At 39.4% G+C, this 20159-nt stretch overlaps 1 protein-coding gene across 1 annotated transcript in view; it reads right to left on the bottom strand.

The window, feature by feature from the left end:
• The window catches only part of PTPRM (protein tyrosine phosphatase receptor type M), a 777217-nt gene that overhangs the window by 420859 nt on the left and 336199 nt on the right, over window positions 1-20159 (bottom strand). Inside the window, 1 exon segment of the mRNA XM_080821527.1 lies at window positions 10968-11083. Coding sequence (XP_080677653.1) covers window positions 10968-11083 — 116 coding nt within the window.

The raw sequence follows: 20159 nt of genomic DNA, 5'->3' as shown, positions 1-20159 counted from the left end.
CTAGTCCTCAATATGGCTAGCTAAGAACATCACTTTTTCCCAATCAATATGCCTTAAAGTTCCTGAAAAACATAGCTGAACGAAGCTAAAGATGCAAGATAAAGGAAGCTAAAAGCCTAGTGGTTCTGAATTTCAATTGGAATTGTCAATATGGGGCACCTAGGTGGCTCAATTTGTTGAGCCACTGCCTTCAGTTCAGGTCATGATCCTATGATCCTAGAGTCCTGGGATCGAGTCCCATATTGGGCTTCCCCTGCTGGGCAAGGAGCCTGCTTCTCCCACTCCCTCTGCCTGCCACTCCCCCATGCTTGTGCTCACGCACTCTCTCTCTCTCAAATAAATAATAAAATCTTAAAAAAAAAATTGTCAATTGATCTCAGGACATGTTTTTAACTGTGTGTATAGGTATATATCCTAGCTCTGCCCAATGGGAAGATCCAGAGACAAAAGAGCATAGTAATGAGTACCTCTTATGCTCAGACTGTAATTTCCAATGATCACTTCCCACTAAACAAGAACCAGGGCTCCCTGGAGAAATGGCTGACTCTAGGTCATTGAGGTGGAAAATGTAAAACATAAGCCCGGAATATATTGTCACACCAGAAAGTAAGAAAGCCACCTAGCATGGCCCAGGACAGGGGTCACCCACCTGAGTAAGCCCCGTTTATTTGAGCTGAGATAAAGATAATAAGTGTGATGGGTCAAAACACATCAAATGTATTTAAATCCACAAGTTGATGACAATGACAATGATGGCAATGACAATGACAACAATGTGGTGATGACAAAGACCATGGTGCTGGTGACAATAATAATACTACTAATAACCCCTTGGTCACTTTTAGGTGATGCCAGTGAAAAACCTCTTTACTTTTAAAAAACGTGCTGAAAAAGACAAAGTATCAAGCATTTATACCATCTTCCCTTTATTATTTCCGTATTAGGGTATCTCATATTTGATATGGAAGAGCTTTTCTTTCTGGGACTATTCTAGTACTAAACCAAGAAGGACTGGTATCACAGAACCATTCTGCAACCCTTAACAAATTAATGAATGTAGGAGTGGTCACCTGTGGCTGGCAGCATCACAAAAAGGAAATAATTGCAAGAAACATAATAGTCAGAAGAACACATTAAATGACACTGCCATTAAATGGCAACAAGCAAAATTGAAAATATGGGAAACTGTATAGAATAAACACAGTTTCAGCAACAACCACAAACCTCCCAAAAAGGAGGGGATGAACTTAAGACACTCACTGTCCACTTGCAAAATGTCAAACTTAACTGTTATCACAATGCAAATAAATGGCTAAGAGAAATAAGGTTATAAGACAGTCAAGGAAATTTGAACACTGATTATTTTTCCAGATCACGCATAGTGTTTATTATTATTTTAAGGGCTCTTATCTTTCAGAGTAGGGGTCTGAGGCTCCATCCGGCCAGTCACTTGTTTTGTATAGCTCAAAAGCTGAAAATGGTTTGTACATTTTTAATCATTTTAAAAAAACAAACAAAGCAGGAATACTATTTTGTGACAATGAGACTCATATGAAATTCAAAGGTCAGTGTCCATATGCAGAGCTGCACTGAAAACAGCCACTATCCTTCATGTGTGTGTTGTCTGCAGAGCTGTGCAGTTGCCACAAAGCCCGTCTGGCCTGCAAAATTTACTATCTGGCCCTTTACAGAAAGTGTTTGCACGCCCGTTTTAGAGAAACATTAACAAGTCAAATGATATGATAATTGGGATTGCTTCAAAAATAATCAGAGGGGGAGCAGGTGGAAACAGAGAGGCAGCAATTGGCCACATAGTGTTAGGTGTTGAAGTGGAATGCTGAGTATATTAAGCTTTTTCCAATTTCTCTCTAACTCTGTGTATATTTACAATTTCTGTAATAAAAGTGAAAAGAAACTTTCTTCAAGGAAGATATGAAGAAAGGAATGGCTCATTTCTGTATTACTGAACAACTATTTTAACTGTGGTTATTTCCCCCAATGATTTTGCTACTGGCTTGCAAATACTCCAGTGCTGTAGAACTATTTTGTCTAGGTGTCATTCACTTCCTGTGCAAGCATTGAGCTTTTTCATTTCTATGGTAAAAGTACCAGCACCAGTAGAAAAGAAAGTGCACTTTGACCCAGGGAAGACATATCCCAGGGCTTGCGGCCTGGATCTCTGGCAATATTTGCCTAACTCGCATACTTAGCACATGGAAAGTATATAATATACATTTCTTGAATGAAAGTAATAAGGGGCTTCCAAATCTTAAAAATAAACCGAAACTCCGTTAGTCATTTGTCCTTTGTGCTTAGAGGACATCACTTCTAACAAAGACAAACAATTTTATTACACTTGGACAAGAGCCAATGCCCTTTCTCTTGCATGAAGGGAATGAAGGATGGCAGTTTTAGAAGTAAGGAGGGATGCAGACGAGAATAACAAACTGCTTTAAGACTTCAAAGTTCATCCTCTGTAGGAACTGCCTGGCGGCTGCTGTGAACCAACCCAAAATGTTCAGGTCTTGCCTCATGCTGAGTCACACTTCTACAGTCCAAAAGACATTTTAAAAATTAAAACCCATCAGAAATTGCCAAATTTTCTTTCCATCTCAAAGAAGGACTTAGGTAAACTTCTCTCTTTCCTTTCTCTGTACATGATGCCTGATGATGAAACTGAAAACCTTCTAGGACTGCCACCAGAGGTCTGTACATAAACTGAAAACCTTCTAGGACTACCACCAGAGGTCTGTACAGAAACTGCCCACCTAAAAGACATTTTCATTTTTTCTCTCCTTCCAAAAAAAAAGAGACAGAAGAAGAAAACAAAAGCAAAACCAAAACAAAACCAAACAAAAAACTAGAGATCCTAATAGTGTCCAAACCTTCCAGGAACCTCAGTCCTAGGCCTGGCTCAGTAAAAGGAGATAGAAAGACAGAGTGTTCATATTCTCAGCCCTCAATCACAGAAATTCCAGAGCACAGCCACCTCTGCCTTCTCTTCTCGTGACACAGCTATGGATTCTTGGAGCCAAGAGAAACAAATGAACCACTTGAGAAAAGCTGCAAAAAAAAAAAAAAAAAAAAAAGAAAGAAAGAAAGAAAAAAGAAAGAAAGAAAGAAAGAAAGAAAAAATTGCTTTCACAGGATTTATGGCTCTTGGCCTCAAAGTAAGCAGCCCTTAGAGGACAAGCTGATGCCTTTCTCTTCTGCTCTCGGAACTGAACCATCTTGACCCATCATTTCAAGTACCATTTCCCATTCTGGCCCGGAGACCTTTAGATTGCTGCTGAGGACAGTGCTCTCCAGCTGCTGCTCCAACTTTTTCTGGGGCATCCTTCTCGAAGCACCAGCGATTTATGTCTTTTTGGACTGAGTTAGGTCATATCACAAAATAAAATTTATTAATTAATGCCTCCTGGAATCTCCCATGGTAAGTTATATTGTTTCACTAATGTAAAATGCATCTTTACCTTTAAATTAAACTAATCCAAACTCACACTAAATTAAAACATACAGTATATGCTTTGAAGGCTTTTGGTGGTTTCAGTCTGAATGTGCATATTGCATTATATATACATATATATATATATGCATATATATATATACATATAAATGGATATTCAACTGACTAAAACAATAATGGATGTAATTTCAACCACTCAAAGTTTTAAGGAGCAAATGGTTCCTATAGCAACTGAAGACAGTCCTCTTTGTGCATTCCTGGTATTTTCTACGATGGTAAGTGATGTTAAATTTATGCTTTAATATATATGGTATAAAATACCCAAGTTAAACTTGCCAAGGGAACCATAATTTTACTTCTTTTCAAATCATTTTATGGCTTTTATACATAATAGCAAAATTGGTCTGATATACAGTTCTGCTTTTTCCCCTCATAATCTATAAAGGAAACTAAAAGCCACCAAGAAAGGTTGACCAAACACATACATTCCCTAACAAAAAAGCCAAGGCAACATCCACACACATGAATAGAATTTTAATTTTAAATTCTGATAAAAGCTATCATGTAAATTACCACATGGTGTTTATGAATCCACAAGGAAATGTCTGGGTCTTTGTACTATGCAAGAGGCATTATAGTTAAGGATGTACATTCTGGAGTTACATGGCATGGCTCAAATTTTCAGTCTTGTTACTGGCAATTACTGAAACTTCCCAAGCCTGTTTCTTCTTCTGCTGGCATATAGGAGATTGTTCCTATGGATCAGTTCAGAGAAAAAAATGCCCAGACACAGCCTAGCAGAGTATCTAGCACACAGCAGTGCTCAGTAAATGGAGTTGTAATTTTCTTTTATTTCAAACACATCTGTTGAAGTCAGTGATATAAATACTGGCAATATAATTTATAATTTATTCATTCATAAATCAGATTCTATAGCAGGCCAGACGACCTATTTATGAAAACCATTTTAAGTTATAAAAATCTGAAGATTTTCCTTTTTCTCTCTCAAAAAAGTTCCACAAAGGACTAAAAATCTAACTCAGAAAAGAAATATGAGAAATGTATTACACTGGTGAAAAATACTGTTTTCACAATTGGGTAACTCAGATCCAGTGAAGTGGAATTACATATCAAACTCTCAAAAGAAAAAAAAAATCTCTAGGCCAACAACTACAAAAGTTTTAATCCTAAGTGAACATTATTCTTAGAAAATCAGTCTACCCAATTCAAGAGCTCATACTGAATTACATTCCATACCAAAAAAGTGAGGTGGGTTCATCTATCAATTACTATGACACAGGTCTGCTGTCATAGTGAGGACACAAACATATTGTCCTTGAGAGGTGCATTTTTATTACCTTTCACTGAAGTCCTGTGGCAAGAATTTTTTTCTACGGGGTGAATTATAAGACAAAATTTTACAACAGAGGGGGAAAAAATACCTAGGGGAAAGGTATAAGAAATGAAAGTTTTAAAGAGATGACATACTAACCACATTTGCTTCCAAAACTATTCTAACTCTGTGTGATATTTGCTGCATACTCTGAAATAGCAAAAGGGACATCACTAGGTTCTATGTATCCCTTCTCTCATCAAAACCATCCCTTGGAGATGAACCATAGCCATAAAACCAGCATCCCAGAAAGACAGATTCTGTGTCTGTTTCTTGTGCCAGCCTTTGAGACTCACCTGGAGGAGACACATGATTTGTTCAGGCAGTCAGTAAGGGAAGTGCCAGGAGTAGGCATTTACTGAGTATTTGTTATGTTATAGGTACTATTCTAGCTGCTACACTGCAACAGTATTTTTAATAGAGTACTTCATAGTAACACCATCTGATTTCTTTTTCTATTTCTATGAACAGATGCATGTTCTGAAATCATTTAAAAATGTTATTCTGGTGCCTTACTTCTAATGAACACTACGCCCTGTTTGCTAAAAAAGTAAAACTCAATGATATTGTACTACGATGGTTCTGAAATTAACACAGCTATTTTCATAGTAAATCTAAGCATATTTGATTAAAAGACAAGTACTCAATGAAGAAAAATGTCCACGTGGCAAAATTTACTTATTTGTAAATACATATTTATAATTGACTTTCACTAGCAAACTAAACTGTATTTAATACATATCATAATTAAATACATAATATACGATTGTGTTAAAGTTTCCTACCTTTTCTGGGCTTTCACTTTCTCTTGAATAAAATTTGATTTGAAGACTATTCCACATTCAGATATTACACAATTCTATGATTCTAGAAAATAAGCTATTGAAAAATGATAGGGGTCTCAAGATCTGTAGAGAGAAAATCACTGTTTTCCAGGTTTCCTTGGCCAACTCCTATTCACCCAACTTGCTCATGCCAGTTCCTGGCTTGGTCAAAGCTGCCATTCATCTACTGTTCAAAAGGCATCTCTACTGCCCCCCTGATTTCTGCCATTTGTCCTGGAGGCTGAACCACTTTCATCTCCCACCCACTTCCGAGTTTGAGATGGTAGCCAAATGCCGTAGACTGAATGTTTGGGTCTCTCCCAAATTCGTATGATTGAACCTAATCTCCAGTGTGACGGTATCGAGGTGGGGCCTTTGGGAGGTGATTAGGCTTAGAGGAGGTCATCAGACTGAATCCCTCTTGATGCAATTGGCATCCTTATAAGGGGATGCCTAGCCCAGAACTCTCTCTCTGCATGCAGGGATGCAGTAAGAAGGCTGTCCATAAACCAGGGAGCTAGTCAGCACTGAAAACTTCACCATGATGGTACCCTGACCTTGGACTTCAGTCTCTATAAATTGTTTAAGCCACACAGCCCATGGTGGTTTGTTATAGCAGTCCAAACCAACCAAGACACCAAGGAAGAAGACGAAGGAATTGGGAGGAGCCTCCACAATGATCAAAAATGAATTAAACAGCAGAAGTTAGAAAAATGCCCAAACTACACAGATGTAGGGGAAGAGGGCAAGGTGGCCCATGTTTCCTAGAAAACAATGTGCACAAGCCATCTTCAGATTTATGACCATCAATACTAGCTTTGGTGACCATCTTTATTTATTGAAAAGTTAAAACTGGTATTATAAATATTAATTCTTAGGGGAAACAAGTGTATGTAGGAAAATAAAATTTAAAATGCTTCAGAAAGTACAACAGTAATATTAATGTGACCATACATGGCTTAAGGGGCATTTAGGACTGTGTAAAAATACATCTAACTCAGAAATTGCCCATCAGTATGAAAAGAAGGACACCTAAAATTCCATTTTCTCTTCTCTATATCTTATTACATACTCTAAGATATTTTAAAAATGTAGGCTCCACAGTGATCAGAAAGTTGATAATAACAGGCAATACTGTCGTGTTTTGTGTACTTGAATGATTTTACACATACATTTCATTTGAGTGTATCCCACAGTGACAGTCCCTGCTGAGACCAGGTATCTGATAGCACAGAGCCAAGTATCTCAACAAACACACTGCATGCCACTTTCATGCTACAAAGAGAAAACCATTTTGTAGACGCAGTCTTCCTACTATACATTGTCTGGAAGGTGTTTTAAGTCCTTTGCTGCTGTACTAATGGATGCTCATGAACTGTGTTTCACTCTGTTGTTTTGTATTCTAGAAAAACCAATTCTATGTTGACAATAACCTGTAGCCCACAGATGAGATGGGAAAAATGTAAGCAGATGGGACACATCTGTTAATCATAAACATTTCTTCATTAGTGTCATCATCAGATTTATATGTGCTATGTTTTTGTGAAAGGCTCTGACAGCGATCATATTTAATCTATATTTTAAACAACGGAACCGCTGGCCATTTTTGTAGAGGTGGATCGGTATGGACATGTAATACATATAGACATTTTTTTTTCTTTTTTGGTTATGATGGCTCCTTGAGGTTAATCATGCAATGTCAGTCACATCCAAATTCTTCCAACAGAGTGGTAAGTACATATTACCTATTCATCTAGATTTGGAATATGGGAAGATGTCTTAGGATAGTGGAATCAAGCAATAGTTAAGTAAAGAAAATATGGGTGTACTATTCCCCGCTATGCCATTTACCTCCGTGACCCTGAGCAATCCTGCACCTCAAACTGATCTATAAAGGAAGGGTACGACCATGGGATATACCCATGAAACTGAGCAAATGCCTACAGCAGAACTCAAAATATGGTCATACAAGTAACACACATTATTATAAACGATGATACTCCAAAGCATCAATGTTTCCCTAAATAAAAATGCATTATTAATTTCTAAATCTTGACTTAGTACTGAGAATAAAAGCCTAAAAACATTTTTCCCATTCATTTTTCTGCCTGGATCTCAGAATTACTTTGAGGACGCAAGTGACTTTGTAGGCAGCAGATAAGCATTTTTGGAACTGTGATAGCATTAAAGGAATGACGAAATGCCCATATTTATACCGCTACACTCAAAAGATCCTGCACCATGATTCCAGGTTTGTTTTTCCCCACAACTTCTAAAGGATGACCTCAGGCAAAGGCCAGGGCAAGGGCGAGAGGCCCAGAGCAGAGGGCTCTATGAAACCATCACCTGCCACAAATCCTCACTCAACTGGAAGTCACTTTGCACAAACACAGTTTAATAGAAACCATTCTTGCAAGTGAAGGACACTAGTCTTATTTCATTAGCTATTAATAAAATAAACATTTCCCCACAGGATGCTTATCCAACCAGAGGAAATAAATCATTTAACAGTAAAATTATTCTAACATCACAGAGATTCACACAGGGCACGCCAGGTCCAGGACAAACGAAGTTTCACTTAGAATTTCAAAGTCACGACATCTCTGATTTGATCATCCCCTTCAGGATATGACCATGAGGACAACTGCAGGGTAATAGGCAGTCATCGATACCAAGAAGGGCAAGACAAGATTGGGTAATAGACAAAAAAGGCATTAATGGATGGACTGTAAAAACAATTTTGTCAACACTAATGATCAAATGTAATAGAACAAAAGCAAGAGAGCTCAGGGGTGTGGGAAATTCAATGTGATAGTCCCATCAAGGCTAGTGAATACAGCTACCTTTGTACCTTGGGTTTTGCCTTTTTCTTTCCTGACTTGGGACATGCATTGGGCTCTGCTTGAGCCCAATAATTGTCAACCTTGAGCACACCCTGGAGTCCCCTGGGGAGCCCTGAATGTGGGGCCCTGACACAGACCCATTAAATCAGAATCCTGGTGTAGACCAGGCATTTTTTAACCCCCCCACCCCCACCCTGCAAGTGATTCTAGTGGAGTGAAGGCTCAGACTTTGCATTTAGACCTGTTTTTCAAAACAACAGCTAGCTTTCTCCCTATGACATGGCAGATTCTCTTTATTTTTTTATTGTTTTATATTTTTTAATTTAAATTCAATTAGCTAACATAGCTAAATCATTAGCTTTAGATACAGATTCTCTTTAAAACAAAGTCTTCTCCTTTATAGCAGGAAGTAGTTAAAGATCGCCAATACCCAAGGTGATGCTAAGTTGAACCAGGAGCATCCCAAGCCCAGGATATTTGTAAAAACAAAAAGATCAAATTGTAACCCTAACTTGCCTATAAATTCTTGGGAGTATCTAAGACTCGGCTAAGGCAAAAGTTTAGACTTTATATTGTGTTTCTGAAGTAACATTAACACAAATATCAGAAGCCCAAAACTATTTTCCATGAAAATCTAAGATTCTGGAGATAAATCAAAAATGACAGGAAAGTGTTATTTTTAAAAGGTAGCTAATGCATTGTGGAAAATATCCATTAAAAATGCCTGTCTCATCAATTACCATACACAACCCATCTTGATCAAGTTAAATACCAAACAACCACTAACGAAGAAAATAATTTTCGGTCTCTCATATCAAGATTCTAAAACAACTGGGAAGTGGGATACAAAAGAAAAAACAAAATCAAACACCAAAGATCAGGATTGAGCACAGCAGCCGCGGGCTACAAAATCTCTTACAGTAGCGAGTGTAAAACTTTTGGAGAATGAGAAATAGTTAAGATGAATTTGGTGCCTGCGGTCTTGGTCCTCTGCATACCTTCCTCCTTCCTGGCCAGTGGATCTTCTCACAGGGACACCAGGAGATGAGAAAACACTGACGTCAAGGTAGAAGGGTGAGGAATTGTGCAAGTGGGTCCAAGAATATTTTAAGAATCCTCTTTCAGAATGTACTCCCCAGCTGTCAACATATTATTGCCTAATCTTGGGACAGCACATTAGACCATCTTCCATGTGCCCGAGAAGTGGAGAAATAAAAACAGCCTTTTATTTCAGTTGTGATGATGAAAAGGCAAGAGAAGTTTCATAGTTACAGAGTGTCACGCAACTGTGACACGTCACAGTCCCCATGACAGTGCAGAAGAGGAGGGACGATAGGAGGTGGAGAGGTGAGAGGCAGAGGACAGGTCAGCGTGCGTGAAGCTGCAGTCATGGGGGAATGGAACAGAAACACAAAGGTGTAAAGTCATGGGGCAGCTCAGTAGCAAACTAAAATAAATATAGAATTAACCAAACTAAAACAAGGCTTACAAGGAAAGAGGGATAGGTGGAAATCAACACTAGTCTCAGTAAAGAATGAGCGTCCTGCATATCAATACATAAAAGGAAGAAATAAGAATGAAATCGGAGAATGCCATGGGAAGGGGAGATGAAACACAGAGCCTACAGCAGCGGGAGGCCTTCCAGGTAGAGAGGAGAGGTCTGAATCCCACTCATTCTCTCAGAATTCTGGCAACCGTGGCTATGTCCATGACACTATTCGCCATGCAAAATACATATGGAATTTGAAAGATCATGGACTCTGAGAAACAAACTGAGGGTTTTGGAGGGGAGGGGGGTAGGGGGTTGGGTGAGCCTGGTGGTAGGTATTAAGGAGGGCATGTATTGCATGGAGCACTGGGTGTGGTGCGTAAACAATGAATTTTGGAACACACACACACACACACACACACAAAATTAAATTAAATTAAAAAAAAGAAGACACACAAATTATGATTACACTAAAAATGTCCACTTAAATACTCAAAAGATGTGTTGTTAATTTCTAAGTTGAGGCTTTTTTTTCTTGTTGGGAATTCAAATTACAAAAAGATCTATGTGTGTGTGTTTGTACGTGTTCGACTCTGGACAGTTCTCAAGAAGAAGAGTAGCGGAGCGCTCTATATTTGATACTTTAATATCTTGCTCTAAAAGTAATTTGACAACCATATCTTCAAAGCAAGATGGCTCAGCAGAAGCAATGGGAAAAAACAGAAATTCAAAGGGAAAAACAAAAGGTCTGTGAAGAACACTAGGCATTATCTAGAACATTTAGGTATCTCACAACTTATCAATAAAGAAGGAAGGAACAGAGACAAGTCACATCTTCAGTCGTCCATCAACAACCCAATCCTGACCCGGTTCCCTGGACCCCTCAACAGGGGTCGTGCCCTCCTGCCTCTCGACTCTCCCTGAACCGGTCGGTGATGGTGAGTTACTGTACCTGCAACCACAGCCTGTCACCCGCCACGGTCCGGCCGATGGCACTGCACTGGAAGGTGGCAAACTGGCCTGCGTTGACTTCCACATTCTGAATCCGCAGGAAGTGGGGAGTTCTGGCTACACGAAGAGAGAGAGTGAAAGATTAAATTGGAGCTCTGTCACATGCATGTGTCTTGTTTGAATCTATCTGCAATTTGGGACCCTTCCATTTTGTTTACCTTTGAAGAAAATGTGGCTTTTGCTTATAAGAATGCTTTCAAGATCTCATCCTGATTGTAAAAGGGATCATGGAAGGCTTTGGTGTACTCTGTGAAAGAACAGAAAAGCCAAGCATTCTGGGATAGACCCAAGAAGAAAGAAGATATTTTATTGTTCCTGCTGTGCAAATTATCATAGCTCAGCAGTCTTCTTGTAATAACAGATCTGTATTAATAAAGATTACACTGAACCCTAATTGATGTTTTGAACAAAAACATATTAGATATTTATACGAGAAACATGAAAAGAACAGTAAGAAGTTAAATGATGTTGTCAAGGAAACTTTTTAAGCCAAGTACAAAGCTGTGCGTAATATATATTTTAATACAACTAATTGGTATGCAGCATTACTTATGTAATTTTACCCAACTACCAAAAATACTATCCTTATAGACAGACTCTGGGGAATTATGTTGGGACTGCCATAGCGTGGCAGTTTCTGCTGATTCTTACTCCTAATTTAAGAAGAAAGAATGATTCTAAATGCTAAACAACATTAAGTCTCATAACGTACATTGTCCATGGAGAACGACACTCTGAATAAAGGATAATTCTATTTGATCGGAGAAGCACAGACCAAATTTCTGCAACAGACCGCACAGGTGTGTGAAGGAACTGGAATGACAGGTCAGGAGTTAAATTTTATGATAGGCTCCATTTTTGGGGAAGGTCTCTTATCACAGCAACGATAGGGTAAAAGCAAGGTGCTGGGAGGAAGGTGGTTAGGGAGTAGAAAAGAAGGAACAGGATGCTGGCACTTTCTGGAGGAATGGATAAATCTTCTGGACAATAACTTGAATAAATTTCTCATGCTTTGCCAGCTTGTCCTCACCATCAGTGTGTCTTTAGGCCACGTCCAGGCACCTTCAAAGAATGGTACCCCACTACTGAGTACCCAAACGTGATAAACCAGCACTAATATTAACCTGTGCAGAACATAATTAGGAATGGATACTAACATATTAATAATGGATAATAATGGATACTAACATATTAATTTAAAGCCCTATGACCTATTTTTCACTACTTTAAGTTATCTTTGGCCAAGAATAACACGATGTTGTGGTTTTTAAAAACCTCTGTAAAAACTCCCTAAATCAAATTTTTCTTCTAGTCTCTGTTCCCAAAAAAGCTGAAAGATGTTTTGCTTTTAGAAAATGGCAAAAGGTAACACGTTTTGAGCATTTATGTGCCAGAAACTTTTCCAGCTTAGCATTCACAAATGTTCTGTGAGTAGGTATTTTTTTCCACTTTGCAAGTGGGGGAACTTGTAGGTTCTTGCCTAGTAAGTGTCAGAACCAGAGTGTGAACAGTTCTAAAACCAGGCACATTGAGTTGAGTTCATATTATTTGAAATTAATAATAACAATTATTTGAAATTAACAATACAATTATTAAAAATAACAAAAACATGTTATTTAAAATTAATCAATGAATTCATATTATTTAAATTGAATTTGTATTACTCAATTGAACTGATTTTATGTTCTTTAAAACCGTTTACTTGCAACTGCAACTTCTGTAGAATTCTATTCTCCTAACCTCACCTTTGACACAAATGAACAAACTTTCGCTACACAAAAAGTCCTAACGATTACTATTTTAGATTTACCTACATTAGGGGTTCCCAATATTAAAAGAAATCATTAAGAACTTGAGAATTTGAGATTTGACTGAATTGACAGGACTACATTGGAAGCAAAAAAGCTGTTTCCTTGCTCAAAGGCGAAGATGAACCATGAGAGACTGTGGACTCTGAGAAACAAACTGAAGGTTTTGGACAGGAGGGGGTGGGGGGATGGGTGAGCCTGGTGGTGGGTACTAAGGAGGGCATGAATTACATGGAGTACTGGGTGTGGTGCATAAACAATGAAGCTTGGAACACAGAAAAAAATAAAATAAAATTAAGATGTTAAAAAAAAGGAAATATAAGCAAATGGAATATTCTTCTTCAAATCCAACACTCTACATCCATTATAGCACACCTGTCATCAATTGGAAATTTTTTGACTTTCTCCCTTTTGAAATAATTCTAAGCACACTACCCCTAGCCACATGGACATCAAACTATACTATGCACAGAGCATTCAAGAGAGGAAAAAAGATGATGGAAGCTAAGTCCTCTGTTCATATGTGTGTTTGTACAGCAGTAGATTTTAGCTACTTCACAGGAATTCAGAGGGAGCTGATCAGAGCGGTCTGTGCTCTACAGGCCACACACACGAACAGACAGACACATCACACAGACACACTACCTTGCACTGCTAGCTCCTTAGGGAGCTGCTAGGTACATTTCCTGTCAATCTTCCTGAGCCACTGGGGGTCCCCTTTCAAGGGGCCCCCAGACACACAGCCTCCGCCCATCTACAGAAACTGCTCTCCTCAGATTACCAGCAAGCCCCGAGCCAGCCCAACAGCCTTCTTTCCTCCTCCTCCTGTCTCCGAAGGGGAAATGTTTTCTACCACACTGATCTGTTTCCAAAACTTCCCCCCAAAAACTTTCAAAATTCTACTTTTGAAGTCATTTTCCTGAAGCTTTTTTCCTTTGTTCATTCTTCCTTGTGCTCCTCCCCAAAAGCAGATTTGTCTCGGAATTAGGACTCAGCTCACTTCCCTTTCCAGAGTGTGTGTGCACCTGGTAGGTGTCCTCTACCCCCACAGAGCAACGTGAGATTCTTAGGGACAAGGAATCTGTCACCCTGTCACCACACAACACTCCTGTTGGCCACAAAGGGAGTCCTCCATCATCAGGAACCTTGGAGCCGCTCCAGTCACCTGTGTGCCCCGACCAGGGCAGACAAGCCCTTCTAGAGTCAGACCTGACTTCATGCCACACCCCAGACAGAGGACATCCAGACCACAGAAAACCACAGCCACTGTACTCCCTGCTGGTGAGCTGTGGGCTAGAGCCCGAGCCATTGCTGGGGTCACACCAGGAGGAAAGCTCACAATCCAGGTGCGCTCAGAGGCTGATAGATACTACAGGGAACGGTTGTCCTAAGAAGCACAGTTAAAAAAAAAAAAGACCGTTCAAGCCAGTGAAGTTTAAGCAGGTCCCAGGGGGAAAGGCAGGGGACACTGAGATTGATAACTGACTTCAGATTTCATGAAGTGAACTCAGTATGCAGAAACTACAGAGAGGCATGTTTCCCTAAGGGTGAAGAAGAGTTTTCCAACAGAGACTGCCAGAACATGGTAGGAGCAGGCTGGTGAGGGAGCCATTTGTAGACACAGAGTTCACAGCTGGCTGGGCAGACAGGTGGGGTGCCATTTGCGACTGGCATGCTATGGGCTGTTGCTGTTCTCAGTGGCTCAAAGGGCCCTTGGCACCTCCTTCCCCATTGCCGTGGCAGTGGTCCACCTGTGGTAATGGAGTCCTGCCTTGCTTTCTCCACAGGTGTTTTGGGTATGGAGGCTGCCTCTTCTGCTCCCTCTTTGGAGACACCTCTTGCATCCATGGGTAAACCGTAAGAATCCTTCTGGTTTGAGTCACATTTAAAATGAGGATGCTCTGTAAAGCTGGCTTAGAATCCCTGGCTTCTTTGTTTAGAAGGGGCCTCTTGGCCTGGAAGATCTTCTGTCAGGTTTTGATTTTGGTCTCTCTCTTCACACTCTTTGGTCCTGCTCCTCCCTTGAGAACCTGTCAGTCAGCTGGCATGTGCCTTTCCAAGTCCTTGATGTCCACGTGCTCCACCAGTACAGGGCTAACTCTGTCTGCTTCCTTTCCTGTCTGCGTGACTTTGCAAAGGGTCATTTAGAACCTCAGTGGATCCTATGAGAAAATCTCCCAAGCTGGCTCCAACCTACAGTGAGCACCACCTCCACTTCCATACTCCCGTGATTGTTAAAGACTGAATATCCTCTTCGTTCGATTGGCAGGACGTCTCACTACTGCTGTCCTCTCCTGTCCATCTCATGCCTCCTATCTCTGCTCACCTCTCGCTGAAGGCCACCATAGTAAGCTGGGTCCCTAAGACAAGGTTGAGTGTGTAGCCATCTTTTATGACCACTTCCGGTACAGGGATATTGCACCTGAGCTGCTAGTCTGCCATTTCAGCCCACTGGGGGTAAGCCCAGGGTCAGTGCTGGGCCTATCCTAAAAGGTTGGGGAGGATTTTGAGCATCACTCCTGGTATTTCCTTACATAGTTAAGCTATCAAAAATTAAAAATCAAAAAGTTTCCCCTAAAAATCCATTGCAAAATCTCCATGTGCTACTCACGCATGTCTTAGGACTTGGCTTCTTGCCCTGCACCCAACCCATGACTCCTTTTCCTCTCTCCTTTGTCTCCTCCCCACTCCCCAAGGCCCCCAAGGACTTTCTCAAAATCCTTCTCACTTTTTTCATGCACTACAAGTGAGTTCTCTTAAATTTCTCAATGAGAAGTTCTAATCAGAGTGTGTGGGGACAACACAGCTTCATGTCCCCCTCTCCTCCCATAGATACCAAAATACAAGAAAGATTCTCTTTCCTATGGTAACATTTCCTTTCCTGATAAAATCATTAGAGATTTTCAGCCCTTCAAAGGTTTCTACACTTTCTGAGTGGCACAAGGGGAAGGCCAAAATACATTTAGTTTGAACATCAAGAGTAAGCTTCCCATGGGCTAAAATAATTTATAGAAAATGAATTTCAAATCTTGAAATTTTTAATTTCATTCCTTATCTAGCATGGCAGGAGACTTATTTTGGAAGAGCAAGGATGGGGATATCCATATAGTCCTCTTTTTCTTTTTTAAAAATACTATAGCATGTTTCCAAGCTGCCCGAGAAGTAATATAACTCATTTCCCCCCAGATCTGAACAGCATCTGAAAACAGCTTACCCGGACCAACTTCATTTACATATTCTTCCTACTAATATGGTTAATATATTTAAAAATGTCCAAGATATTGGAAATCAATTTAATTCTTTTTCCTAGGGTTTGTGATTTAAATAACTTATTTTTCACTTTTAGAAAATATTTTCAATAATAGACATTAAAAATAGGGAACTATTCAATTTTTAAACACATAAAATTTATCTCTAAGAAATAATTTTTGAAATATGATATATTTCTATACACAATTTTATTTTAGTTTTTTTTAAGATTTTATTTATTTATTTGACAGAGATCACAAGTAGAAAGACAGGCAGGCAGAGAGAGAGGGGGAAGCAGGCTCCCTGCCGAGCAGAGAGCCTGGTGCAGGGCTCGATCCCAGGACCCTGGGATCACGACCTGAGCTGAAGGCAGAGGCTTTAACCCACTGAGCCACCCAGGCGCCCCTATACACAATTAAAAAAAAAAAAAATTGAACATAAACTGTAACCTGTTGAGACAAATAGCATGTTGACCTAAAGCCTGGACAAGGTGAGGAAGGCTGGGAAACTGAACTTTGATTCATCCAGGAATGCTCGCAGAGATTACTTATTGTAGTAGATGAGGAGACAGATGAAAAACCAAATCATAAGAATAGCTGAAAATGGGGTAAGAATGGGGAGGTGGTAGAATGAAGGAAAAAAGAAATTCAATTGAAACCAAAAAAGGAAGCTTTTGCACCTGGTAGAATCCTTTCTCATGGGGGCATATTATAGGCCTCTATGTTATTCATGGGCTGCTCTGAGGTCTCTGGTGGGAGCTTCTGACTTTGCCTTGTACTATCAGAACAACCCCTTGCCATTAAGAAAACTGAATACCCTCTAACATGGTCTATTGGTATCCTTCTCCCTTTTTGTGGTAACCATGCACTTAAAAATTTTTTTTAAATATTGTCAGCATTTTTCCATCTTGAGTATTATCTAAAACTATTTGAAAATCTGCCTGATATATCAGTGGTTCTCAACTGGGGCAATGGCACCCCCCACCCACCCAGGGAATATCTCACGATGTCTGGAAATATTTTGGTTGTCACAAGAGGGGTGGAGAAGGTGGGGGGACTACTAGTATCTGGTGAAAAGAGCCACCACAGATGGTGTTAAACAACCCACACTGCACAAGACAGTCCCCACCAAAAAAAACCAACTGACCCAAAATGTCAGCAGGGTTGAGGCTGAGAAGTCCTGATATCCATGATAAAGACATACAAAAGTTTCCTGGACCACCCTCTACCCTTGAACATTTGGGGTTCTGATACATAATGCTAAGATAAAAGATTTCATAATTAAATCATCATATAGATTTTCTGCTTTTTCCTTAGGGTAAATTTTCAGAAACTGAATTTAATAAGACAAAAGAAATGCATTTTTAAAAGACTTTTGACAGAAATTGCCAGACTACTTTGCTTAAAGCATGTAACAATTTCCATCTCTACTAGCAGGGTAAGAGAGCTCTTTTCATCACACCCTCAAAAGTACCGAGTATTAATTTCTGTAACGCATCTTGAGAAACTCATGAAATACATGTACTCTGCTCTATCAGCTAACTTAATAATAATAAATGATGTGACTATCAGTATTGTCACTAGTTCTGCCACTGGGTTGTTCATTCACTGGGAAGTCCACCCCAGGAAGGCTGCTTTTCTAAGGGCTCTGTTTCAAGTAATGGCTAACTGAACCAAAAAGAAAGACACAGAAAAAAACTCATTGATCAAGACAATCTGCTAATACTTACTGCCTCCAGGAGGGTGTTTGTTAGGATATGACTTACATTTTTAATTTGGAGGCCAAAGATACAATTAGGAGAAAGTCTGTCTCTTTTGCCCCTGTTCTTAAAGATCTATTGGACAGGATGAAAGTTATTACTTTTCCTTTAGAATTGTTTTGATCTTCAATACAGCTTTCTGAAAGGCTGCCGGTGCATATTACTTGCACAGTAAGGTTAAAGGTCTAAGGAATTTATACCTCTGTTCAAATTGTATTTTGGGAGAGCCCTTCCCTAGAATGGTCTGTCTTTGGTTTGGGAAACAGCATTGCTTAGTTGAGAAAAAGACTGCCAGAAAAAAATAACCTGGCTAAGATAATAAAAGCCACAGCTCAAATGGAAACCAGATGAACACATACCAACCTATTAAGCACAAGTATTGTTATAAGCAACTTACCCTTTTCAGATGAAAGATAATTAATTGACCTAAGTGGAAGATAGTAACTCTTCCACCAGGCTCAACACAACAAAGAGACTGTGGAATTCTCTTTTCCAGATCAGTTTCTTCCAAGAAGGTGGGAAGTAAAAATTTCTAATATTGCCATTTGTGTTTTTTCAACCAATGTTACAGGCCTATATAATATTTCCAAAGTTTGAAGATGCCTGGATTCTCCATGTCCACTGATGTGAATTCTAGAACTGTTTTCCAATGGGAAGGCTGACACTATTTTAAGATTTGGATTTCTGCCATGTGTGTTCAAGCATTCAAGCATCAATATTTCAGCCCCTTACGACTTCTGAACAGAAGCAAAAGTTCTTCAATCCAAGCTTTAGTGGAGATATCTGTGTGTGACATATATATTTAATTTGTAAAACAGAGTTTGCTTTTTTTTTTTTTTTAAAGGTACCTATTACATAGGGTTGGGAAAAAGATTAAACAGGATGATGCCAGGAAGGTATTCTGTGTGTCTGGTACCCTCAAAAATGTTCATTACTATTTAAAATAACTAATCTACCACTGGAAACTGGAAAAGATCCCAAGAAATAAGACTCTCCAGCCAGAAAAGTTTTGATCCCATGCTGAGCTGTATGCTCTGATCCTTGCCAAACTGTCTTAATTGTAACACCAGGTATAGTACAGTTAGAGCAGAAAATTTCAATCTATCTCATATTCAAAAAGAAAAACTCTCTCTCTCTCTCTCCAAATTTATAGGCCCATTCGTCTCCTGGATACCCTTTCAAAATGCTATGCCAGCTTTCTTCTCAAGTCTGCAGGAGTTCTAAAAACTAAATATCTTCCATGAATATCAAACAGGATTTTTATTACAATTCTCCTATGTTCTCATCTCTGCCATATTTTGTTGCTTCTTATTAAGAAAACAGTTGTTAAAAGAATAGAGGTTTGCAGGTATTAATTGATCTCAAATCACCCTTTGATCCCAAAGCCAGAAACTACTGACCAAGATGCAGATCTTTTTGCAGATGTTTCATATTATTGATCCTTCAAAGCTTGCACCTAAATGCCAACAACAAAATCGAACACCGGTAATTTGTGAGATCAAAGTGCAGACTGAAGAGGGACAAAAGAGGCCCCGGTCCTGACCCTTTTTTGTTTTCATTTGCATTTTAATGTAATGGCAGAGATTGAAACGGACTGGAGGCATTCCCAAACTGCCAGGCCTAGCAGCCAACTCTCTTATTTGTGTAGCATGTCTTCACAAACAAGGAAGCCCAACTTTTGCCGAAAGAACAGCCTGGCCCTGCCCACACTGAGGCACAGTACATTCTGCAAACATTTTCCTTTTTAAATGTTCAGATGGATATTGTTAAATCACCCCATGTAAGTAATCTATCATTTTAGCTACTTCATCTGCAGCTAACTTAGTCTAGTGGGCCCATCAGGATGGAGTGCCTAAAAATAATAAAACAGCTCACATTTATTGAGCTCTTAGAATGTGCCAAGCACTGTTCTAAGTTCTTGATGTACATTAACTCATTTAATCCCTACATTTATCCCACTGAGAGAAGCATCATAATTATTATCCCCATTATATGAATGTGTTTATAGGGCCAAAGAGGCCTAAGTAACTCTTGTGATAGGAGCAGGAAGCTTTGCTCTTAACAGGTTACAGGACCAAACTATTTTTGTTTTGCTTAAAAGTTAAAAATGAGTCTTAAAATAATTTTTCAAGTGGCAAAACAGATTCAACATTCTTATCACAGAAAAATAAGTTAGGTAATACATATAAATAACTTTCATAAGTCACTCATATCTTGAAGGAGAATGATATTTTGGGGGAGAAAAATCCAATTTAGTTTCCTATGTGTTTAAAATGAAATGTCAGGGGCACCTGGGTGGCTCAGTAGGTTAAGCCTC

Source organism: Martes martes, assembly GCF_963455335.1.
Source record: "Martes martes genome assembly, chromosome: 13".
In the NCBI taxonomy this organism is placed as follows: Eukaryota; Metazoa; Chordata; class Mammalia; order Carnivora; family Mustelidae; genus Martes; species Martes martes.
This window is presented reverse-complemented; position numbering and strand designations above follow the sequence as displayed.